This window comes from Dipteris shenzhenensis, chromosome 27 (genome assembly GCF_047967505.1).
Source record: "Dipteris shenzhenensis isolate YYH24624 ecotype China chromosome 27, Dip_SZ_1.0, whole genome shotgun sequence".
In the NCBI taxonomy this organism is placed as follows: Eukaryota; Viridiplantae; Streptophyta; class Polypodiopsida; order Gleicheniales; family Dipteridaceae; genus Dipteris; species Dipteris shenzhenensis.
In genome coordinates, this window is record NC_141622.1 from 36,504,086 (window position 1) to 36,530,884 (window position 26,799).

General features: G+C 45.2%; 1 protein-coding gene across 1 annotated transcript in view; it reads right to left on the minus strand.

Annotated features, from left to right (window-relative positions):
• Positions 1–1,316: 1,316 nt before the first annotated feature.
• The window catches only part of LOC147884240 (syntaxin-52-like), a 31,811-nt gene continuing 6,328 nt past the window's right edge, over positions 1,317–26,799 (minus strand). The window contains exons 3-6 of the mRNA XM_087398781.1: positions 2,567–2,673; positions 2,138–2,232; positions 1,991–2,035; positions 1,317–1,835 (exon numbers count right to left, since the gene is read on the minus strand). Coding sequence (XP_087254907.1) covers positions 1,713–1,835; positions 1,991–2,035; positions 2,138–2,232; positions 2,567–2,673 — 370 coding nt within the window. The 3' untranslated portion in view covers positions 1,317–1,712. The remainder of the gene's footprint in view (positions 1,836–1,990; positions 2,036–2,137; positions 2,233–2,566; positions 2,674–26,799) is intronic.

Sequence of the window (26,799 nt, forward strand, 5' to 3'; positions counted from 1 at the left end):
GGCAAAGAGGAAAATTATTGAAAACTCTTTAAACATATAATATAATATTTATGAAGCGAGAAGGGAATTGTTTTTAATGAGAGTTAGATGCCATGTTGATGCATGAGGGAATCCAATGAATGTTTATGTGATGTGATCAATCTATTGAGACGTATATAGGGACTTTGGAACATGTGCACTTAAACATAGGGGTTGAAGAATTATGAAAATAATGTAAATTCTTGAACGCAGGGTATTTTAAAAGCACATTGCTAGTATGTATTTTTTGGAATTTTATACAATCACATTCCTGAGCATAGTAGACATGGCAACCATGTTGGACTACACAAGACCACACTTCTTTATATGCATGAGAGCATTTTGAATTAGAAGTGTTGTTGATAAACTTGGATTTGCCTCCATGTCCTCGTACAAAATATTGAGCATAGCAATCGTACCCCTCCATATTTTGACTCATTTGCTAGTTATGCATACCCGTAATCTTTTGCATAATAGAGAGAAATTTTGACTCATCTGATTTTCTTGATAGAGCAAAATATTAATCTCTTGTATAGTAGGCCGAGGAGAAAAACGAACCGGAAAGAGAGAGAGGGGTAGGGTGGGGATTGTGCACGGCACGAGGGAGGGGGGAAGAATCTTGATCAATGCACTATAAGACTTACGATTTTTAAAACTAAGGGAGTTATATGCCATAATTACACAAGAGTGAATTGAACAACTACTTATATAAAGTGATTAATTCATACATCATTCTCTATGTTTATGATCTCACAATTATAGTAGAGATAAGGCCCTAGATAGCTTCGGGCTCCCTTGTGCTAATTTGAGATGAGAGACATGAGATACTTGCATTATACTTCAAGAATTGAGGTAGGCAACAACATACGTGAACTATTCCACTACCATGCGGGTCAAACAAAACTTAAGTGCACATGGTATGAGGATGCTATTCTTTGCAAGCAACTAGTGGGAAGCTTTGATATATCTGATGACCACTAGACTATAATAATTTTTATACAATTTAAATTTTTTATGATACAACGCACTAACTAAACCCAACCATTGGAAGAAAGCCACAAGAACTCTCAAGCTTCTCAAAGTTTCAATGTATTATGGAATTCTTTATGAAATATCTAAAACCCTACAATTGTAGGGATTTTGTAATGGTGATTGGGCATGCCACATGAATAAAAGTCTAGTACAAGCTATACCTTTTGACTCAACAACATCATTTCAAAGGTAAGCAGCAAAACCATATTGCTCTTTGTCTCCACAGAGGTTGAGTACATGGTAGTCAATAAAAAATGTGAAGTATTTGGCTTCAAAGATTACTTGGTGAATTTCCCATATAATATCCTCATGTTGTAATGAGAAACAAAGTTTAGGGCCATAGTCCATTAGTTCACATTTAGAGTTTGATTTGAACTAAGAAATCGCAACATAGCTTAGAACTAGTTAGGAGTTTTCTAAGCCTAGGGTTTTCTACATAACTCATAGTTCCTTTTGCATATCGCAAATAAAGTAGCATCACTCTTTCACTTTGAGCAAACACATTCTCTCCTTTCACAGTCTATCCACATTATTTCAAACCAAGGCCAGTTATGATACAACCTGAAAAGAATGCCCTAACACAACCCAAGCCCTGCCCTCAAAGGAAAAACAGCCCCACCTATTGGTTTCAACAGATCTCTACCAGATCGGCCGCGTTGACCTCAAAAGATATTTATTACAGTCCATATAACTAAAAGTAAAACTAAAATGCTAAGAAGAACAAGGCACACGAGCTGGAAAGAGCAGCTCCTGCTGGCTTCTTTGCCCGCTGTCTTCTCACCACCCTGCACAGAAAAATAGTGAAAGATGTCAGATAGGACACCAGTGTCGCACTCACAAACCCAAGGAATTCTAGAAGAAATTAAAGGAACTATGTAATGATCTACTATGCAGTTAAAGCCAAGTAAAGACAATTAATGTCAAGAAAGGGATCACTAACCTTCGATTGAGGGTTTGAAACATTCTCTCCTTGACTGGACTCATCCTGAGACCATGGTCATAATATCTCAGTCTAAAAAATAACTCCTGAGTCCCACATAATGATTCAAAGGAAAAAGTGCATTTATTTCAAGGCTTCAGAACATACAAGAAAAGGAGTATGCAAGTTCATCTCTTCATCAGCACTCAGTGGCATGTGCTTTGTACCCATTGCTGTTCGTTCGAGCCTTGCCAGATCTTCATCTTGCAATGATCAAGTCGAATATTGCAGACAAAAAGGGAAATTTCAGATGTACCAGGTAAAGAGATCACACAAAACCTGGAAAGTGGTTTTTGCCATTGAAAAGAGGAAAAAAGCAAAAAAAAAGTCCCTTCACGCATGGGCGATTATTCAAAGCTTCTTGGTGGTTCATCAGTATATCTACAAAGCTTACAAAAATGATGTAATGCATAGAGGCATTAAATGACCAACAGCTGGACAAGGTGTTAAACAGCCCCATCAGGACTGACTGAATCCATGATCTCAAACATCAAGTAACTCCCTTTTCTGAACTAGTAAACAGGATTTTATCAATACCTTGGATAGTTTGCTTCGAAACACTACTAATACCATAACCCTCCAAGTCCCTCGTTCCGGATCGCTCAGCTGTTTCTTTGCCAGATCCTTCTCCACGACGAGTGACCCTGCAAATCAATACATAACAGAATCATGACATCGACGCCAACACATGCTCCTCAAGTGAAAGTTCGAACTCGTTCATTTACAGAAAACAAAGATGATCAGTTCGTGTGGATGTCGCCAATGTTAGACATGAAAGGATACCCCTGCAGGACACACTAGTACGCACATTTACCTATTTTTAAAAATGTACGTACATGTATAGATTGATGAATGCTTCTGTGTAATTAAGAACAACACACTCAACACAGAACAATGCACATGCACACGTGTGCATGTATGTACTTGTGTATGAATATTTAAAACGCACTCACGCCATAAAGAACCAAATTCTGTAGGTCCAGACTCAGTAAGCACCTGCAAACGATTGGTTACAGATGCCCTTCTACACAGTCAAGTGCGCACAGCATTTCAGTGCCCTATCATGAGGTGCTTGCTGCCCTCATAGATTCCTTGGGTTGCTGGAAAATGAAGACACCATTACATCACAGGGATAGTGATAAATAGTTTTCATTTACAGACAATCTTTACATTCAAGAAAACTGTCATGCATCACTGAAGATAACTTTACAAGAATGCTAGAACAATTGTTGAACAAGCCATTTAGTAGTTATGGCCACATTGGTAACTTCTAAGAGGCTCTTTTATTAGTCTTCCATGAAGGAAACTGCATATGTAGATAGAAGCATGCACCATACACCAAAAAAGGCCAAGTTTGGCATGACAAACACTCCAGGTTTCTTTGGACCCAATCTAAATAGACTCTTGCCCTGGAATTTATCACAACAGTGTCACCTAGAACCCATGAAAAGGCATAACTTGGGCCAAGCAGGTCCATTTCATCCCATGCAAGAGAAATATTGAGGCCCCACAAGGAGCTCACTTGATCATTGACAAGCAGATTTTGCACATCGTTCGATGTCTAGGGCCATACTTTAGGAAAGGGGTGAGTTTTAGACTAACCTTCCTTCAAGGATGAAGAATCTCAGCTGGGAGAGCTGGAAGAGCCAACATTGGAAGATAAAGTGGTCACAAGGAATAGTTGATGAAATTGCAGGTACTCTTAGGGTTACTTATCCACAGATGGATAGCCACCATCAGATCACAATGAAGAGTTATCTGGACCTCTCCAAGAGTGGGACATGTCAAAGCCCAGTAGACTCTATGGTAGAAGGTTTTGCCACGGTCAGATGTCATTGGATTACACCAATCCTTTGCAAGTAAGATCAAACCATCTGCATACAATACTAGAGCAAGGACATCTTTTTATGTAAACACTTTATCTTTCCCATCTTTATGAAGATCCCAAATACATGTAGAAGAGAATGGACGGCCTTGTTTCATCGAGGTTCATCGTGACGTTAGTGGTGGTTTCCTTTCTTTTTCATCCGTCTACTCTCTGCATTTTCAGCTCAGCCTTTGCATACAATCTTAAAAATTTCCTTATTCCTTTTGAAGCTTTCAAATCTACCAATATGGTGGTGCTTTTAGATGATAATCCTAATTCATAGTAAAACCTTGCCGAGCATGACAACCTCCTTAGAATTGTCCTTGATAGAAATTATATGCAATAGAGTCTAAATGTGACTTTCTCAAACTTTTATATGGCCATATAATTCCACTAATATTCATATTGATGGTGCCAAGGTTACAAAGTTATTGGACGGCCTATATTCGAACAGTTAGACAAGTTCACTCTTTCCTAGGCTTTACAATATTTTTTCAGAATCATATTGGACAAAGAAGAGCAATAAGCTTTCCCCATTAATAAAACCTCTTCAGGGGGTGACAAAGAAGAGCAATAAGCTTGTAAGTTGGAATAAAGACTTGAACGCTAGTGTCGAGACTCTGAAACATCAAGTTACTACTGCACCTGTCTAGCCATTGTGGATCCTTTTTTTATGGGAGGGCGCAAAGAGTAATATTATATTATTATTCAAAAGTCTTACATTTAAAGTCCATTACATTTCACCCTCAAACAGGGAATAGTAGCTTAACAACTGTCCCAAAAGGGGCAGAGCGCCACAGAGGTAGAGAGCCAAACGTGACACAAAAGGAACCCTGCAGTATTAGGTAACTGAGGTAACAGGTAGCTGGAGGATCTGGTAACTGAACCCTGCAATGACAGGAAGCTAGAGGATCTGGTAACTGAAGTAGAAAAGTCTGAGCTGCTCCTCTCCCCATGAGGACCTGCCCCCCCTCCCCCTCTCCCAGCCAGCCCCTTCTCCCTCTCCCTCACCCTCGCTGCCCCCCCTCTCCCTCCCCTCGCTGCTCCTCTCCCTCCCCTCTCGCCTGCCCCCCCTCCCTCCTCCCTCTCTCTCCCTCTCCCCTTCCTCATCTCTCCCTCTCCCCTTCCTCCTCCCCGCCCTCCCTCTCCCTCCCCACCAGCCCCCCTTCTCCACCCCCGCCCCCTCCCTCCTCCCTCACCCGACAGCCCTCCCCGCCCTCCCTCTCCCCCACCCGACAGCCCCCCCGCCCCCCCTCCTTCACCCCCGTCCCCTCCCTCTCCCTCTCCCTCCCCACCCTCCCTCTCCCCCACCCGCCAGCCCCCCCGCCCCCCTCTCCTCCCCCGCCCCCTCCCTCTCCCCCCCCCGCTGCCCCTACCCCGCCCCCTCCCCCGCTCTCCCCCGCTCTACCCCGCCCCCTCCTCTGCTCTCCCCCGCTCTCCCCCCCCCCCTCTTTCCCTTCCTCTCCGCCCCCTCCTTTCCTCTCCCCCGCCCTCCCTTTCCCTCCCCGCCAGCTCCCTCCCTCCCTCCTAACCCCCCCTCCTCTTTTCCTTCTCTTGCCCTCCCTCTCCCTCTCCGCCTGCAACCTCCCCCTCCCACGCCCCCTTCCTACCTCCATCCCTTCCCCTCTCTCCTACCCTCTCCTTTCTGCTTCTTCCTGCGCCGGTGTTCGAGGGCGTCCTGGGCAATAGTTTCACAGACGGAGCTTTTTTAGTGTTGGAATCGGCCTTTTCACTTCGATTGGCAAATGGATCCCCATTCAACCAATCTCCGTCCACTTCCACCGGCCACGAGAACCGTCATTTTTTCAGAAGACGAGTTGCAGTAGCTCAAGAAAGATGTGGAATTAGAGAGCTTCACATCACTTTTCGCCCGCATCTTTGGGTCACACCCTTCCAGATCACAGGCTAGAGATTGGATGCTGGCGGCGTTACCAGGAGATCTCGCCCCACTCGACTTCTGGGACGTGGATTCTTCCAAGTGATTTTCGACTCCCACGAGTCCACAGCCCTTGTTCTCAAAGCTAATCCCCTGGCTTTGGGTTTGAGGAGGATCTTTCTTTTACCCTACACCTTGGGCTTCGATCCGGTCGAGGAGGACAGGCAAGTCACATCACTGTTCATTAGATTTCCTGGTCTTCCTCAAGTCTACTATCAACTGCTTGCCACTATCGGAGCCACATTCGGAGTGGTCACTGAGATGCCCACCCTTCTTGGCATGTCTTCTTCCTCGGCAGAGGCAGTCAATGCAGAAGGGGTGCCTCGTGTTAGGGTCATTGTCTCTGACCCTAACATCTCAAATGACCACATCATGCTTCAGCGTCTAGACGGCTCTCTCTTTCGACAGAGAGTCGAGATTTTAGGTAGACAGGACCAGTGCAGGATTTGTAGGACCCTTGGGCACTTTGCTAGACACTGCCCAAGGAAGAGAAAAAGACCCAAGAGATCTTCTGGTGCGGCTCCTTCACGTACTACCCCGACTACACCTCCCCAGCACCCTGGAGTAGCAAGGCGCCCTGCTTCGTGCACCCCAGGACCACCAGGGGCAGCAGATCACCCAATGCCCGTAGCACACCCAGTACCACGGTGGAGAGCTATTAGAGCCGCTCCCTTACCTCAGGAGGAGACCTTTGATCCTGTTCAGACAGACGCCTTCCAGACTCCAGAGGTGGATGTTGCTGCAACCCTAGACACTACAGCTCCACATCAAGAGGGGCCTTTAGATGCACCAGCCCCAGTCACCTTGGTTGCTGACCACGAGGGGGCTACAGGCACTTCTTCCCCACAGACTGTTCCTGCCACAGTCAGGATGACAGAGAAAGTGCAGGCACAGATGAGGACTCCAGATTCCTCTTCAGCCCAACCACAGGCCTCCTCAACACCTAGCTCCAGTTCTGTTGATAGAGACCTGGCAGGTCCTTCTCCTCCATCTTTCACGAGTGCAGGTCTTCTTCGCACTCCTCGGCCAGACTTGCCTATCAGGAACTCTTTTTCGGCACTGGTAGATTCGGCGACTTTCATGGATAATGATGAGTTTGTGCCCTCCACCTTAGGGGTCTCGGTCTTGGGGATTCCTTTTGATAGGGCCTCCCCTTCAACAGGTGTGGGGATCCTCTCACCTGTTGAGTTTCCTGCCCTCAACAGGAGTGTTTTGGCCAAGGGGAAGATGGTCTCCTCTACTAGGTCAGGTAAGCCTTTCCATCCAGCGTCCTCCCGTTGATGAGGATAGTCAGCTGGAACATACAGGGCCTAGGCAGAGTTCCACACCGTCACCGTAGGCAACTGATCCGGAATCAGCTTCATCCAGGTGCCACTGGAGGTGCTATTGATATCCTTTTTATCCAGGAACACAAGTTGAATGCCAGTGATTGCTCTAAATCGGGAAAACTTCTTTCAAGACATACCTTCTGATCGCCTGCTATGGGCACAAGGGGAGGTACTTGCATTTCAGTCTCTCCCTCTATTCTCCCCTTGGTTACTGGTCATGGTATTATTTCCCCCTCTAGAGCTCAATGGATCATTATTTTGATTGGAGGGCGTAAGATTGGTCTTCTCAATCTTTATGCTCCCAACAACAGAGGGGAGCGGATCTCCTTTTGGAAGGAGTTACTCTCTTGGGCCCCCACTGCAGATTCTTGGATCATTGGTGTCGATTTCAACATGGTTGAGTTGTCATCAGACAAAAAGAGAGGCAAACAGGGTGGAATTCATTCTTTGGAGAGGGCAGCCTGGGATGCCTTTCTTTTTCAGTACAGTGGCAGGGACACTTGGTTGGCTGATGCCTTTCATGTTATGCCACAGTCACTCCTATATTCTTGGTCGAACAGGAGAATACACATGCCCATTCATGCACGTATTGACAGATTTTATGTAGACGATTGGGCTTGACAGAGGAGAATCTGTATGCATTTCTACTGGGGTTTCCACCTCAGATCATTTTCCAGTGCTGTTGCAGATCCTTGAGCCTCATCGGAGAGGACGTTCTGCCAGTATCACGATTCCGGATGCTTTTTATGCAGAGGAGAGCCTCACGGAGGATATTTTACAGATTTGGATTTCTCACATACAGGGTGGAGCTGTCCGCCCATCTCAAGTAGCTGCAGCCTTATCCGAAATTAGTGACTATTATCATACAATCGTTGATTCCAGGAGACGTGAGATTGGTATACGCCAGCAGTTAGCGTCCCTTTAGAGGGAAGAGCAAAAGAGGCCCACAGATGCTTGGATTCAGGACCGCCTTGCTGCAGCAAGGGCTCATTTGCAAACATTGTTGGATCAGAGAGCAGAATATGCCTTTCATGCACAGGAATCCTTTTGGATTCAGATGGGTGGCAGGGTCAACAATCTCTACTCATGTGCCCAGACATAGTAGAGATAGTGTCTCGCAGCTTGTTGACTCAGACGGGGTGTTACAATCAGATCCTGATGCTGTCATGCGTGTAGCTTCAAAATTATTTTGCATCCCTTCTTACTGCAGATCCGGGCACACAGGATATAGATGATGCCAAAGAGGTTATTTGGCAGTGTATCCCTGTACTGGTGAAGGATGAGATGTATGTTTCTCTGGATGCACCTTTCACCAATGCAGAATTCAAGACTGCATTACTTGCCCTTCACAAGGGCAAGTGCCCAGGTTCGGATGGACCTACCCCTTCCTTTTTTATTACTTTTTGGGAGCAGATTGGTGATCACATCACATCAGCCCTGCAGGGCGTATGGGACTCTGGTGGGATGCTGGACTCACTTACAGATGGTCTCATTCATCTCATCCCAAAGGGGGGTAATAAGAATCTAGTGTCTCAATGGAGACCCATCACTCTAGAGTATTGGGCCCTTTTTACAAGGATCTGACAAAAGCCATCAGTCTGCGGCTACAGGTTTTTCTTTCAGATTTGATTCATGACACGCAGATAGGATTTGTGCATGGCAGAAGTATATTTGATAAGGCCTCAGAATGGGCCATGCAGAGCCGCCAGAGATTGGCCATTCTACTCTCGGACTTTGAGAAAGCTTATGACAGAGTAGACTGGGATTTTTTAGAGGGTACTCTATCTCGCTTTGGTTTTTCAGATGCATGGATTAGAGGAGTATCCTCTCTCTACAGATCAGCCCATAGCCAAGTGCTCATTGGGGGGGTAAGAGGGGACAAATTTCAGATTTCCATATCAGTCCGCCAGGGATGCCCTCTTGCCCCTTTTCTTTTTCTGTTTGTGGCGGAAGCTATGAGTATCTACCTTAGATCTCAAGCTGATATTTATGGGCTGAGGCTTCCTATCCGCCGGGAAGAAGAGCTCTTGGATAGTGAGCTGGCAGATGACACGGCTGCTTTTTTGGATGCCACCCCCAGGACACTCACTTCCTTCCGGACAGCCTTGGATTTATTTTGCACGGCTGCAGGTGCACACATTAATTGGCATAAATCCCATGGTTTTTGGATTTGTGATGATGACACCCCGGATTGGGGTAATGATATTGCCTTCACTTGGGTACAGAGGGGCGTCTCTGTCAGATATTTGGGCTGCCAGGTTGGGGTGGGCATCTCTCCCTCACAACCGTTTGCTCTGGTGTTGGAAAGCATGTTGGAAAGCATCAGAAGAAAGCTCCTTTTCTGAAGCTCCGCCAAACTTGACTTGGCTTCCAGGGTGGTGGTGGTTAACCAGGCTCTTCTAGCCACAGCATGGTCTGTATGCTCTTGTTGGTGCCACTCTAGGGATTGTATCACTCAGCTTAAGAGGCTCGTACGAAACTTTTTATGGAGTGGTCTAGATAGCACAACTGATGTTACAGCCAGGATGGCTTGGGAGACCTTGATTCTTCCTACAGGAGAAGGGGGTTTGAATATCATCGACCCGGATCTACAGTGCAGAGCCTTACTCTGCAAGGTCCTTGTGAGAGACTTATGCTAGGGCAAGAGCCTTGGAAGGATTTCTTTATCAAATACATACAGTCTCGCACGCCTACTTTAGGAGAGGATTGGACACACAACACCAGATGGGTTTTCACCACAGCCCACCTCAAATCTCCCTCTTCCCCTCTTATGGTTGCTATCCTGAAAGCATGGGCCAGCTTCAGGAGTACACTTCGCAAAATTCCCCCATCCACCCGTGAAGAGATTGAAAGGCAGCCTATCATGTGGAATGACAGTATTTTAGATGAGCATGGTAGACCACTTGGAGCTTCTCCTTACATGCAGTGGCCAAGATGGGAGAGGGGCCCTGCATCTACCATGGGAGCATGGAAAGCATTCAGGAAGCTTCCTGCAGACCGACAGGCACAGATGGTTCTTAATCTCAAAGGAAGTGCATGGACAGTCCAGCAGATTGACGCAGCCTTGCCCTTGGATTGGGTGGACACAGATGACATGCCTATTACTTGCTCCACCTCGATGGGGGCATTTTCCAGATTGGGAGTTCCTTTACAGGTGATTGCTTTTCATGACACACATGAGGATGCCTTAGTCTTTGATGTTTCGTCAGGGGGCAGGCTGTCCAGATCCACAGAAGATATCTTGTTGGAGGTACCGTTTCAGCCAGTCAAGATAGTGAGCTTCATGGAGCATGGCTCTCTTTGACAATGGTACTTGGATCCTGACCCGCTTCTCATCGCCCTGGGCTCATGGAGGCTGTGGCTCTATGGAGGGGTCCCAATTAAGTTTTTGCAGTGGGACCCTGGGGAATGGGAATGGATAGATGAAGGGCACCGACAGAAGAGCATCCCCTTCTTTCGTTACACGGTCAATAATGCTAGGAAATTCCAGCTCAGCTATAGGGGTTGGAGGCCTACCAGATCTCCTCATTGGGAGAACTTTCAGATTTCTGTTCACTTGCAGAAAATTTTTTGGCAGAGGCTCTGGAAATCCCACCGGAATAGAAAAATCACTCTCTTCTTTTGGCTTTCTATTCATGGTGGGCTAGCAGTGAACCAATGGAGATCCATGTTCGGAGCTGACCCTTCTTGCCCTCGTTGCCTTTCTGCTTTGGAGACAATACAACACTGCCTTTGGGATTGCAGACAGGCGAGAATCATATGGAAGGGGATGGCAAGACTTCTCAGCACTTTTATTCGCCTTCCTTTCTACATGACCTGGGGATCAGTGGCTTGGCTCACTCTTTCAGGGCCCCAGGTCTTCTTTGAGAGACTTGACTCCTCTTGGGCTCTTCACATCCGACGACACCTTGTGGAGTCGTGCTCTCTAGAGGATGTTCCGGCCACTCTCTTCAGGGCTGCTCATTCCTCGGTTGACTCTCCATGGGAGGTCTTAGCTAGCATTGCAGCATGGCACATTTGGAGAGCCAGATGCACTGAGGCTTTGGAGGGTTCTCAGGTTCACCCTTCTCAGATCTTGGCCAGTACTTGGACAGATACGGTACACACTCTGATGGCCATTTGGGCGACCATGCAGGGATCATCTCGAGCAGCATCCTCTAGGAGAGTTACTTTTCTCAGAGATTGGAGAGACTCTCCCTTCTTTGATGAGACTTCTACAGGGTTGAGTTGGCATTTTCAACCTTAGCCTTGGTTTCTTTCTATCTCATTCCTCTGAGGTGTTTTTATTACATGCTTAGCATGTTGTATTTCCGCACAGAGCTTGCTCTGACGAGTTTCTTTCTTACTTAATAGAAGTCTCTTTTTTGCAAAAAAAAAAAGTAGCAAAGTCTGGTAGTACCATAATGTCACTCAGAATCAGAAGTCCTTAAACTGACAATCCTGATTGTTTTCTCTCTGGTAAGCAGCCTCATGTCCTTCAATCTCCTTGAAAAGGTCATGATCTCTGTTAAAACATATGACATATTCCTCTGATCCTCTTTAGCAGCAGGCCTACAGAGACATCTAGAGTCCCTAGAGGTGTTTCGCAAGGAGAGAGACTTGACAACCAGCCTTGGTAAGACTATGGTTACGATTTTCGACACCTTCATTGACATAGCTTCACTTGTTGAGGAGAGCCAGTGGAGACTGTGGAGTCATACATATATCTTGGGGAAGTCTTCATGCGTTGAGTTTTCATGATGATTCATGTAGCCAAGGCACAGCTTACACAAGGACAGGGAGTTGTAGCCTGACTAGAGCAACAATGATTTTAGGCATACTTCTAGGATCCCTTAACAAAGGAATGGCTGTTTGATACACTAGTGAGGTTGAGAACCTGGATGACATGAGCTAGTCTGTAATGTTCATGAAAACCAATCCAAAAAAAGAGCTTCAGCATTAGTGTTTGATTGACTGAACTGAAATGCATTCCTGAAAATCCATAAAACCACAATGCATGTGCTCTATGCCCACATTAAAGGTGAACATTTCAAAATGTTTTTATGCTACTCCTCTGTAAACTTATTTCGATTAAAAACATGGTTTTAAAATATCATCAGGTTCAATTAGGAGAATAGACTTCCAATTCAAAGGCTCCCCTAACTGGATCTGAGTAATCTTCCAAACTTTTCTGGCATGACAAGCCACAAAAAGGTTAAAAATATATTCCTTGATTCTAGGGCAGTGTTTGCACTATCCATCAACCTTGCTACTTTTAAGACCCCTGGCATTTTTCTACACAGCCTTGTGTAATAGAAGCCATAGGAGGGTTGACATTTTTTCTGGTATCGCTTTGTCCAAGATTTTAGGCACTCCTTTCTTTTGTAGAGCATGAACAGGTGATGCTATCTCTGCAAAATAGCAGATGAACCGCTTGTAGTACGAGCATAAGCCAAGAAAGCTGTGTACTTCATGGAGATTTTTCAAAGGTGGCATGGCTTCCACTTTGGTGGGTCCATTCCGACTCCATCCTTGGATATTATGTGCCCCAGAAAGTGGATCTCGTTGTCATGTGCACGGATTGTGTCTGACGTGTGTCCTAGGCACACAAGACTAGCTCAGGTAGCCTGGGGAGGCTAGGGGCTAGGTAGGTGATTCTCAGGTTGGGTTGCAAGGGCCAAAATTTGTGTACCCGATGTGTTGGATCTTCGATCCAAGATTCTTCGGGAGTGTCATGATGCACCTAGTGCAGGACATCCTGGAGTACACAGAACTCTGTCTCTTGCGAAGCATACCTTTTATTGGCCTAAGATGCATGCATTTATTCAAAACTATGTGGTAGGTTGCCAGATCTGTCAGGTTACTAAGGCAAAACGCCTTAGAAGCATGGGTTTATTACAGCCATTGCAAATCCCAGGTCATAAATGGGAAAGTATTTCCATGGATTTTATTACCGGTTTGTCTAGAACGCGCAAGGGTCATGACTCTATTTGGGTCATAGTGGACCGTCTGACAAAAATGGCTAGATTCTTACCTACTAAATCGACCATATCAGCTGTCCAGTTGGCTCACGAGTTTGTGGACCACTTGTTTAAGATATATGGTTTGCCATCTGACATAGTCAACGATAGGGACTCGAAGTTTACAAGTAAATTCTGAACACTTGTTTTTGAGAAGTTGGAAACTACTCTCAGTATGAGTTCCTCAGATCATGCACAATCTGATGGCAGTACAGAAAAGGTCAACCAATTAGTTGAAGATATGCTTCGGGCATATGTTTCTACGAGACAGTCTTCATGGGAAGATTATCTCCCCATGATAGAATTTGCTTATAACAGTGCAAAGCATTCAAGTACTGGTTACAGTCCTTTTATGCTTATGTATGGGTTTCAACCTAAGTCACCAGTTATGGTTGGGTTAAAGGGAATTCAAAATGATGCTGCAAAGACATTCTTGCAAGACATGCAAGAAATGTTGCAGTTTGCCAAGGAGTCTATTAGAAGTGCCCAAGATCGGGACAGATTTTATGCTAATAGACATCGTTCCCTTAGAGAGTTCTCTGAAGGAACGATGGTATATTTGTGTATTCCCAAGGAATCCAAGAGCCCAAGTACTGGTTTGGTTCCGAAGTTATCCCCCAGATACTGTGGTCCATTCAAGGTTATTTAAATAATTGGACCAGTTGCATATAAACTAGAATTGCCTCCTGATGTTAAAGTACATCCAGTATTTCATGTCAGTAGACTAAAAGAGTTACTGGATGCAGATGATCAACTTGTTTCTTCTCAAGAAATAGTAGAAGTTACAGATTTGACTTTTATTCCACATGAGCCTAAGAGTATTCTTGAAGTTCATGAAAGACAACTTTGTAATCGAACTATCACGGAATATAAGATCAAGTGGAAGGATCGTGTTGAGGAGGATGCAACATGGGAGACATTACCGAACCTCCAGAGGACATTCTCGGGTTTTTTGGTGAACTCAAAAGTGAGTTCTTAGAGGAGGGGAAGTATGTCATGTGCACGAATTGTGTCTGACGTGTGCCCTAGGCACACAGGACTAGCTCAGTTAGCCTGGGGAGGCTAGGGGCTAGGCAGGTGATTCTCAGGTTGGGTTACAAGGGCAAATGGCACGAGTTAGGGTTTCGGCTATAAATAGCCGCCCAGGGTCCAAGTCTATATAAGGGGCCCAAGGGGCTCAGTTTTCAGTAGAGCAGGGCAGAGCAAGTCAGTTCTCCCCTGTTGGTTTGGATCATGGATTATGTGTGGACGCATACCTGTTCTCTAGATTAGCCCAAGGCCAAGCAGATCGATCCAAGACTCCTTGAGGGCACCACTCGGTGGTATGGGACACCATCATGGTTGAGAGATGTGCCAGTTGCCAGCAGCTCAGCCTATGGCTCGGAGGGGGCAATGGTTGGGTGGTGAGCAAGCCTGCGGATTCCTTTATGGTTCTATGATTGGTTTCTGGTGTTTGTTTGCAGGTCAGGTTGCATAGGAGCACTGGGGTCGTGTCACTCGTGCATGAAGAGCTCACTCTTCTTGGCATATATAAGCAACTAATGCTTCCTGAGCTCTGCAAAGACAACTACCAAGTGCTCTTGATGCTCAGCTTCGCTCTTAGAGAACACTATCATGTCGTCAAAGAAGGTACCGACAAAGACTCTATGCTCTGTAAAGATATTGTCCATCATTCTATTGAAGGTGGCAGGTGCATTTGTCAACCCAAATGGCATCACAAGAAATTCATACAAGCCAAATATGGTTCTGAAAACTGTCTTATGCACATCTTTAGGCCGTATCCTGATCTGGTGGTAGCCACTCTTCAAATCTATCCAGCTGAACATAACAGATCCCTCTAGCCTATCCAAGATATCATCAATCCTGCGTATACGGAATCTATTCTTAATTGTGATCTTTCAAAGCTCTGTAATCTATGCACATCCTATAGGATCCATCTTTCTTTTGCACAAGCAACACGGGTGAACAATAGGGGGAAGAGCTTGGCTGAACCAGCCCTTTCTCCAAGAGATCCTTTACCTGGTTCATGATCTCTTCCTGCTGGGCTGCACTAACCCTGTAAGAAAGGCTTGTTTGGCGGGCTGCTTCCTGGGATTATATCTATGGCATGGTCCTCAGGTTGTTCTGGAGGTAATTCTTGCCGCAGGCAGTCAGAAAAGCAATCTTTAAACTGAAAAAGAAAGTCTGCCCGCTCTTTTTCCAGCTTAGAAAAATAGATCTTTCTTCAGGTGGCTGTTTTTCCTGTGCAAAAAGTAAATACGCTGAAAGATGCTTTTTCATTACATTAGAAATAGCTGAAGCAGATACAACTGGGATGGACTCCCCTTTTAGTTTTGCATCAAGATATGGATTTTTCCCCTATGAGACAAAGTTAGCGTCTTGTTTCTGGTGTCCAAAAGTGCCCCCACCTTGTGGTGCCAAGGTATGCCCAGCAAAAACTCGCACCCATTCCAAGGCATGATATAGAACTACTCGGTGTCCACATAACTCTGTATGTGCTGAATGCGAGAATTATTTATAAACATGCTGCTCATGCTTCATGCTCGGGATGCACGCAAGGGTGAAGGAGGAAGAGCAAGCCATATCCAAAAGCTGCATATATGTATATCCGAAAAAACTGTACATAAGCACCACCACATCAAACCTCTCTGATCACCTCGCTCTCTCTAGAGAAATCTGCCCCCAACTCTCATCCTCTAGATACTTCTCAAGGTCCTATTTACATTGAGTCTCACACGCCTTAATTAAACCACTCTACCCCCCCCATGGGTGCATGACCCCTATACTAACTTATTTGATTGTCTCTCGGGTTATGGTGACCCGATTGACTCATCTGAAAGCCCTTTCGACACCCCACCTCCTTCTGGACTCCATAGCGGAGGTGGACTTACAATACAACCCAACACAGCCTTTTATACAATAACACTAGAACCTGCTAAGCACCTCTAATACCAGCAAAATAAATTCTCGGATAACATTTCCCCCCCTTGGCTGCCAAGAATGCGGACAGGCTTGGCAGACAGGAAAGAAACAAACTGACACACGCTATATTTTTTCTTTTTAACTGGCTTTACATAATTCAACATCTCTTCACACATCTCGTCTTGCTTTGAACCTTTTCAAGCGAAATCCTTTCACTCTTTCAATGGGCATTTGCCAATACCTTCCGCAAGTATGCGGATTGCCACAAGAGATTGTGACCATGGTGCCCAATTCATGGAGCATTTTTTGCAGGAGTTGTTTAAGCTTATGGGCACACTTCTCACCCCTAGTACTGCTGATCATCCTCAACCTTATGGCCAAACAGAAAGGATAAATGGATGGCTAGAAGAATACCTTAGATGTTGCTTTTTGTCTTGGATATGGGATCAAAAGAATCAAAGTGGTGTGTGATCGAGGGCCCAACAAAATGTTTCTTGTGTTTTTGTCATCAAGTCTTACTCTACTTTGTATTACTTTGTATCGTGGCAGGGAGACATTGCAAAGAGAAGAGAACTTTTTGTTGACACGAGAGTTGCCAAAGGACATGGAGAAATCACGGAAGTATTCTTTCATAAAAAGAGCAACCAGGTATATCTTGATTGGTGATGCCTTATTCATGAAAGGAGCTGATCTTGTATGGCGGAGAGTTCCTTGGAAAGAAGAAATTTACTGGATATTGGAGGCAAATCATGAAGGTGCCTGTGGTGGTCGCTTTGCTTTGAAGATCACTCTGCACAAGATCCTATTGGAAGGTTATGTATGGCCAACCATAAGAAAAGATGTAGCACATTGGTGTAAATCGTGTCTACAATGCCAGCAGATGGTTAAAAGGATACTAAAGCCTGAGTTAAGGAATGTGTTTCTTTCTTTTGATATTTTTAAGCGTTGGGGTCTTGATGCCATAGGACGTTTGCCAATGAAAGCAAGAGGCAAGTGTTACATTTTAACAGCTGTGGATTATTATATGCTGTAAATTTGGAGTTCCTTTTCAGCTAATGGGCTAGGATAATGAAGTAAGCTTATTTCTTATTTATGTGAGAATTTGGGCATCAAACACAAGCATATCACACCAGGTTATCCACAATGTAATGGCGTGAATGAGCACTTTAATGGGGACTTTCTTCTCATGCTTACAAAGTCTATGGAAGGATATGGTACTACATGGGATTTGGAATTACAAGGAGCTTTGTGGGCATATAGGGTGGCAGTGAAGACAGGGACTAAATTTTCTCGTTACCACTTGGTGTTTGGCTTCCCATAGAAGTAGAAATCCCCACTGTGAAGTTTTTGATGAAGCAGTTGGATAATAATACTGACATGTTACAACAAAGACTCTTGCATTTGCCGAAACTACGACTGGACCGTTTACAAGCTCATGAGCATTATCTTCAGATGTTAGAGAAGAACAAAGCCATTGCAAATGAAAGGAGATCTCGTGCTTTGCTACAACAATCGGCTGGACAACACCTTTCAAACAAAGTTTCAGATTAAGTGGGAGGGGCCCTTTATGGTGGTCAAGAAGTTTTAAAATGGCACCTATAAGCTAGCTAACTGGATGGGAAAGAGCATAGATTGAGGGTGAATGGCTATCGCTTAAAGAAGTATGTTATTCGACTAAATATTCGACTAAACACTATTATGCAGGATGAGTTGGATGGACAGATGGATCAAGAACCTTCGAAGACACCAATGAAGTTTATGATCTAACAGCATTCTTCTTGTCAGTTGTTCGACATGAATGTCCTAGTGGTTGGGAGAGGGCAAAATATAATGGAATAATTTTGGGAGCCCGAGAAATCACGGTAAATATCACACATGTTGCATATATCACAGGTAGAAGCACAAGTAGGTAGGTGGCATTAGCACTACTAGGAGCAAATCTCGGCAAGAATGAATTAGATCTAGGCATAGAAGCTACAAAGTAGCAATAGAGAACCTATAAGAGTTTTTAGTTTTGCTTTTATAAATAATCATGATTTTCCTTATATGCTTTTATGAGAGACCCTGATTGCAAAAAGTGATGATGAAGTGCTCATGGCTACTCACGGATAACTGGCGTGCTCACAGGATTCTGATTGTGGATCTGGGAAACTGGCAGCTCAATGCATGTGATGAGGACGATGGAGATAGAGAGAAGCACTGGAAGAGGAGCGCACTCTACTGGAGTCTTTATAACAAAGGTAGCCGTTAAGGTTCTATGGGCAGCTGTTCTTCCGTTTGAGTGGGAGGGAGCTTCCTATCTGATCCTATAGGAGTTCTCCTACAAGTTTTGCAGTTTTTCTTCAATTTGTTGTGTGATTTGATGAGTACACCTTCTTGTTTCAGAGTTCTCAGATCTTGTGGTTTATAAGAAGTTATGTGTGCATATGCTCTAGTTCTAAAACGTGACATATCTTTGATGCTAAGTTTTCTTGTTGCTCTAACCGTCCTATCAACGTTTGTGGTCTTGATATAGTGCCTGGCTAATTGGCAATTATTTTGAGGGGGTTACCACCCTAATGGTATCATGAGTGATGGGTGTGTGAGTATGTATGAGTGACTGTGAGGAGAGCTTGCAAAAAGGTGCTAGAGGGGGGGAAAAAAAATGACATTTGGATCATCCTTTATTTCTGGCTGAGCTTGCATGCTAGGCTCTTGAGGAATATCCTCCACATTAAAGTCATTGTCCATTTCGGAATTTAAAAATAAATGAATGAAACATCATGGATGTCAAAAAAGAATGAAGACAAGTTGTTACCACTATTTACTATCCTAGTCTCTAGTTCCAATCACGGGAGTAGCACCTTAATCTTCCACCCAGCCAAACTGCCAAAGCTTCACAGCAAGAGAGAGAGAGAGAGAGAGAGAGAGAGAGCTATCTCAAAATCACGTAAATCCATTTATTCTCCCCTTCTCTCTCAAGCTTTGACAGACCCCAAATCCCTAGATAGATCTAGATGCCACATGTCATCCATATAGGGCCTTCCTAATGCAACATTTCACCCCTCTCTTGGGATGCATTTAATTCCTTGCCCCTAGGCACAATCTTTGCACTAGGCCCTTGGTCTCAGATCTATCTAGTCTGGTGCTATCAGCCCTCACCTAGGACCTTGACATTAATCCCTCCCGATCATTTACATAAAGCGCAAACACATAGATTACAAAAATAGATCCTATAAGGGAAATGTCGACTGATTCTTCCGAGGTCATGCTACCTCGGCTAGAGCGTAACATTCCTTCCCTCTTCAGACATCAGCGTCCTCGATGATAAAGTCTGGGAACACTCTCCGCAACTGATATACGGATTCCCAGGTAGCTTCGGATAGAGGCTGACCATGCCATGCAACCAACACCGTGGGTATCTTCCGATTTCGTATTTGCATTGTTCCTCGGTCCAGGATTCTTGTTGGTTTGCGCCTTGCAATATCCTCTATCTCCTGAAACAAAACCACACCTTCGATTAGTGAGTCACCAGTATGTAAAAATTTCTTTAAACGTGAAACATGAAAAACCGGGTGCACCTTACACCCCTGTGGCAATTCTAATTTATAGGCTACACTGCCTATTCTCTTTAGAATTAACCACGGCCCACAGTATCGAGGTGATAACTTAGCACACTCTCCTGAAGTCAACGACTTCGAGTGCGAAGGAATTCTGAGAAAAACTTTTTCTCCTTCTTCAAATACTCTTATAGACCGATTTTCATCCGCATATACCTTGGCTCTATCCATAGCCTGGCGGATATTAGCTCTCGCAAGTGCTAGCATCTCCCGCATCTGAACTACAAAGTTCGCGGCACTAGGCACTTTCTGAGGTACTCCAACTATAGTCGGATTGGCTGGTCTATAACCATAGTTCAGCTCAAACGGACTGAACCCAGTAGATGAATGTTTCCTATCATTGTAGGCAAACTCCAACAATGGCAACCACTTGTCCCATGTATGTTGCCTCAATGACACATATGCTCTCAGCATATCCTCTAAAGTCTGGTTGACTCTCTCCGTCTGACCATCCGTCTCAGGATGATCCCCACTACTCATTCCCAACTCAGTCCTTAGTGTCTCAAATACCGCTGTCCAAAAGTGACCGGTAAACCTGACATCTCTGTCTGACACTATGGATCTAGGCAATCCATGCAGACGAAATATATGTCTAATGAACAAATCCGCTACTTGCGGGGCACTAATAGACTCTCTAGTCGGAATGAAGTGAGCCATCTTGGTTAGACGATCAACCACCACAAGGATAGAATTATACCCTCCTTGTGTTGCAGGTAACCCTACAATAAAGTCCATGGAAATGCTCTCCCACTTACTTAGTGGTATTTCCAAGGGCTGTAAAAGTCCGGGTGGCTTCACCCGCTCGGCCTTACTTACCTGACACGAGAAACACCGTGTCACATATTCATGAATATGCTTTTTCATCTTTGGCCAAAAGAAATCTCGCTTCACGAGATCATATGTCTTCTCGACTCCTGGATGTCCCGCACACGGGCTATCATGGCATTGTCGAATGACTCTCTGCCTGAGATCATTCTGACCAGGTACTACAACCTTGCCATTTCTAACTAGCATACCATCCCTTATGGTATATCTTGCATAAGTTTGGCCTTTTCTGGATGCCAGGTCATCCTTTTCACTTTCCCCGGGTTTTAACACATGAGCTTTAGGCCACAAGCTCTGGACAAACTCGTCCACCTTTTGAGTTTCTCTGATCTCGGTCATTAGAGCACTCTCTAATACCGTGAAACTCAGGTTGTGCATAATGAGAGACAACGCATCAGCTACCTTATTGTCTTTTCCTCTTCGGTACCGAATCGTTAAATTAAACTCCTGCATGAGCTCTGCCCACCTAGCTTGGCGGCCCCTCAAGTCAGGCTGTTTACAGAAATGTTTCAGAGTATCATGATCCACATCCACATAAAACTCTGAACCATACAGATAATGCCTCCATGTTTTCAAAGCATGGATAACAGCATACAACTCCAATTCATGAGTTGGCCAATTCCTTTGAGAGGGAGAAAGCTTCTTGCTTTCAAAGGCTACTGGCCTTCCCTCTTGAAGGAGGACTGCTCCTACCGCAATGCCACTTGCATCGGTTTCTAGGAACAACGGTTTCTGGGGATCAACTATTTTTAACACCGGTCCTGTGACCACAGCTTGTTTTATGGTGTTAAAACTTTCTTGTTGATTCTGTCCCCAAATAAAAGGTACTTTATCTGAGGTCAGATCAGTCAAGGGCGATACTATTCCGGAATATCCTTTGATATGCCTTCTATAAAACTGGACAAATCCCAAGAATGATCGCAACGCGGTCAGACTCTGAGGGATTGGCCAAGTTAGTATCGCAGCCACTTTCTTCGGATCCATTTCTACCCCCTGTGGAGTAATTATGAACCCTAAATACTCAAGCCTAACCATACACAGTATAGTTTTCTTTTTATTTACATAAAGACTGGCTTTCCTCAAAGTACTGAACACTACTCTTAAGTGTTCACAATGCTCAGTAACACTTTTACTGAATATCAGGATATCGTCAATAAAATGTACTACAAACTTTCCGATATACGGACGTAGTAAATCGTTCATAAGCATGACGAAGGTCGATGGAGCATTGGTAAGTCCGAAGGGCATTACCAAAAACTCATAATGACCAAACCTGCTTCTAAAAGCGGTTTTATGCACATCCTCGGCTCTAATCCGGATCTGATGATAGCCGCACTTAAGATCTATCTTGCTGAAAATCACGGCTCCATGTAATGCATCTAGCAAATCATCAATCCGAGCCATCGGATACCTGTGCTTAACAGTGATATTATTCAATGCTCTGTAATCTATACAGAGGCGAAACGTATCATCCTTTTTCCTCTTTAATATCACTGGTGAAGCAAAAGGTGAGAAACTTGGTTGAATCTGCCCCAGCTTGAGGTATTCTTCCAGTTGTCTACGCACCTCCGCTTCTTCCGTAAAACTCATTCTATAGGGAGGTCTATTTACAGGTTCTGCCCCCGGGATCAGTTCAATCTTATGCTGAACTTTCCGCTCTGGAGGTAACCCATAAGGTAGTTCATCCCTAAAGCATTCAGAGAACTCCTCTGTTATAAGGTTAGCCAACTTGGCCATCTCATCACTTTGCATAACATCAGTGCTAGCCGAAGACTCATCCACTGACTCTACCGATGCTGTGCAAAGGTATAAAAACTCTACTTGAGCCTTTCTGATTTCCATCACGGAAACCAATGGTCCCTGAGGTATATCTTTTTCACCTCGCAAGACATAAAGCACATCATTCATCTTGAATTGATATACGTGCTTTTTCCAATCAATGGCTGGATTCTTCCTAGAATGCCACGCCATTCCCAGGGCTATATCCGCATGAGCAAGCTTGGTTATTTCAAAATCAAGCTTCTCAGTATAGTCCTGAATCTGAAGCTCCAACTGGGTAACCCTTTGGTCCCATACTTCAGTTGAACTTCCATCAGCCATCCTGACTGTATACGCATAGTCAGATGGACTTGTCTTTAATTTCAGCCTCTTCACGAGCTTGGAGTTAATCACATTGTGAGTTGACGCTGAGTCAAACAACACAATGACATCATGACTGGCCACTTGCCCTTTCATTTTGATTAACTCCGTATCATTGAAGGCTGTATACCCCGTTGCTGCGGGCTTAGATAGGATGTTATCAGGTGCACTCGTCACTAACTTAGTAACAGACACACATAACAAACAAGGTACTAACCTCTGAGAAGATCCCGCTAGCTGAATCTGCATCTCTTCCGCTCTGGGACTTCCCTGCATCTCCACGTCGCACTCTGAGATCACCATCTCAGCCATCCGACAATCTTTATTACGTGGACAATCTCTCCACTGATGAGGTTGAAGGCAACCAAAGCATAAGCCTTCTCTCCTCGCTTTTTCCCTTTGTTCCGGGTTCAAGGGAGACTTAGACCAAGCCCGGGCTGCCATTGGAGTTACTTTTCTCTTCACTCCAATGGTGGTACTTGGTTTAGGAGTTTCAGCCGGTCTCGCCTGCTTGGCTTGACCACTCGGCTGCGAACCACTCCCTTTACTAGTCCACTTCTTCTTAAACCCAGATTTCTTCGGATACCCATACTGGGTTCCGACCTGTGCAAACCCACTTGGCTTGCTGCCCTTGGCATCCTCGTAGTTCAAGGCTATAGCTATTGCATCATCTAGCGTGTTCGCGTACTTAGCCCGAACTTCCATTTTTATTCGGTCATTCAATCCAAATATGAAATCTTTCACTTGGATTGATTGAGGCAGGGGTTCGTCAACCTTCATTACACTCTCTCGAAACTTATCAGTGTATTCTGCCACTGATAAATTTCTCTGACGCAGGTTCCTATATTGATCCCAAGCTCGGGATGCCTCGTCAGGAGGTAAGAAGTGTTTCCTGAACTCTCTTTTAAACCCCTCCCAGGTAGTGGATGCTATACCGTCTTTTTGTTGTTTAATCCACCACCGATCCGCCGCCTCACTAAACATATGGGTGGCCTCGCGGATCTTTTTGATGTCATTTCTGATCTCACAAATGGCGAACGCCTCGTCCCATTTGTGTAGCCAGGTCTCAATGACATCGGAGCTACGGTCGTTCATCCGACCAGAATACTTTTCCGGTCTGTAATTAGCAATATTTGGCACTTTAGCCTTCCTAGGCTCGACCGTATGGACACTAGACTCCGGTTCCATCGGAGCCTTTCCCTTCTCCTCTCGAGAAGGTCTGGCAGACATACTCTGGAGTGCTCTCCTAAGTTCGGACTGCCCTGCATTGGCTTTGCTGTGCTAACAACTGTTGCAAGGCATCTTCCAGCAATGCAATCCTGCCAGATAACGTATGAGCTACTGGGCGCGATCCCTGCTGGGTCGGCCGGACTCCTGATTCACCAGGGTCCCTCCTGGAAGCTCCTTCTTCTGCTTCCATTTGTTCAGTAGGTGTTTTGTTTTGGGGTTTTTTTTTTTTTTTTTTTTTAACACCCTTAGAACACTGTAATCACAAACTGACACTCTGAACACAATTCCCTATACTAGGGAATTCCTGCAACCTGACATGCACACTAATTACGTATTTGACACAGGCATATATCCGAATCCCGCTTTTCCCTATACTAGGGAGATTCCTGCAAATTAACTCAGACTCAAGTATACAGGCATCTGCACAATCTGTCCCTGCTACAGCATCAAACTGTCATGCATACTTGTCACTTTTCACGCAAACGGAGTATCAGCAAACCAAACCAGGAAAAAAAACATAGAATCGACAGAAATGACAAAGAGCCTTCCTGGTCTATGAATTCTGATCCAAAACCAAAAGGGAAAATAGATAGAAGGCCCCCTGGAATTCGAATCCTGCTGCTTGCAGCCTGCACGTACGGTCTGCTATCAACCTACGGGCTTAGTCTACCCTTTGTAGTCTGTAATTCACTGATCGGCGCCGTGCCTTCAGCGATGCCCACACCAATGTTACCCGAAGCCAATCGTCAGCCACCACGTCTCCGTTAAATCCACGAAGGGCGTCGTGACATGGGTCTGCGCTCCACGCCTGGCGATCCTTCGAGTGCCTAGGCACCCTTCCGGACGCGTGCGTAAAAATGGCAAATCTGCTCCAATTACGTAGCTTTAACAAAGCTCGTCGCCCATCTGCTTATCCTGCGTCGCTCTCCACCATTTTCTTCGTTCGCTTCCTTTTCAAAGAAGCTCCGTCAGGTCCGGTGATACCAGCTCACGCGATCCTCAGACGGATCCTTGCCCTTGAAGTAATCCAGCACCCCGCCAATTCGTAGGTCCCCACGTTCCTGCGCTACATCTCACAAATTAACTTCGTCGAATCGCTCCAACAGCCCGTTCGTGGGTCCACGTGAGCGCTGCACTGTCGCAGACCTCGTCGTCACCAACTACCGTCCGTCGATTCTTCCTCTCCTTCCAACCTTCCGCTCTGATACCAAATTGTTACCACTATTTACTATCCTAGTCTCTAGTTCCGATCACGGGAGTAGCACCTTAATCTTCCACCCAGCCAAACTGCCAAAGCTTCACAGCAAGAGAGAGAGAGAGAGAGAGAGAGAGAGAGCTATCTCAAAATCACGTAAATCCATTTATTCTCCCCTTCTCTCTCAAGCTTTGACAGACCCCAAATCCCTAGATAGATCTAGATGCCACATGTCATCCATATAGGGCCTTCCTAATGCAACATTTCACCCCTCTCTTGGGATGCATTTAATTCCTTGCCCCTAGGCACAATCTTTGCACTAGGCCCTTGGTCTCAGATCTATCTAGTCTGGTGCTATCAGCCCTCACCTAGGACCTTGACATTAATCCCTCCCGATCATTTACATAAAGCGCAAACACATAGATTACAAAAATAGATCCTATAAGGGAAATGTCGACTGATTCTTCCGAGGTCATGCTACCTCGGCTAGAGCGTAACACAAGTCTATGTCTATCTAAGGTTATAAGTCTGTGTCTATCTAAGGTTATCCCATTGAAGGTACCTATAAAGCATTGGTCACACTCCCTTACCCCTCTTACGGAACACAACAAATTTTTATCTCTTGTGCCCCCTCCGTGTCCTCTCTTCTCTTGTGTTTTCTGAAAAACAAAATGGTTTCAAATTCATTAAAATGAAGTCACTACACTGTAGAATCTGTTAGATATGCTCAATGCCCCACCCTCCTAGTAACCACCAGTGGTCCAAGGTGCTCAAGTTGTAAGGCCCCCATATGAGAAGAAGCCATGTGTGAGCCCGGGACACTGGATGGATCCTGGCTTGCATGTCAGATGAGGTCTATCAATGAGACTGTTGATGGTAGAAAGGTGATTGTGTGGGAGCCCCTTATTCTTGCTGGGGCCTGGGGGCTAGCTGGCCCCCAGCTGGGGGGTCCCAGGGGAGCCAGCGGCCCCCCTGGTGAGGGTTCGGGGGCGGGAGCCCCCGAGGCGACGGTATAGAAAATATTCCTTGAATATTCCATGGACGACTAGTCAGTTCCACCGACTAGGTTGACTGGTCGGCTCCACCGACTAGGTCGACTGGTCGACTCCACCGACTACGTTGATCCGACTACCGCCCTCATAGCTATAAAGAGGCGATCTCCCCAGTCCATTGTATCATATCAGTTCAGATCAGTTCAGATCAGATCAGATCAGATCAGATCTTCCAGCTAGTAGCTCTTCACCTAGTATCTGTCTAGATCGTCATCTAAGCTCCACTGTGAGAGCACACGGGTGGACGGAGCCATCATCTGTACTACATCAGTATTGAAAAAAAAGTTTGTTCCTCTCTAGTTTGCTGTGTACTCTCTATTCTTTGTTCAGTTTCTATTCCGCTGCACCGTGTAATTTAACATGGTATCAGAGCCCAGTTGGCTCTAAGGATCGAAGAATAGAAGAGAGGCGAGGGCTTCAACAGCATACGGAGTGATGGCAACAGGAAGCGGCTCAAGTTCAGCAGTTGCTGTTGCACCAACAATCCAGGCCTTGAGGATTCGCCCACTAGCCTTCACTGAAGGCAAGCTAGATGGTACGAACTACACTCTGTGGAAGTTTAAAATTACTGCTATTATGGATTCAGATGAGCTTTTGGAGACAGTACTGGGGACTGACCCAGAACCACAAGGAACCCTCAACCCAGCAAATCCGGGGAGTACAATACCTCCTAATGCC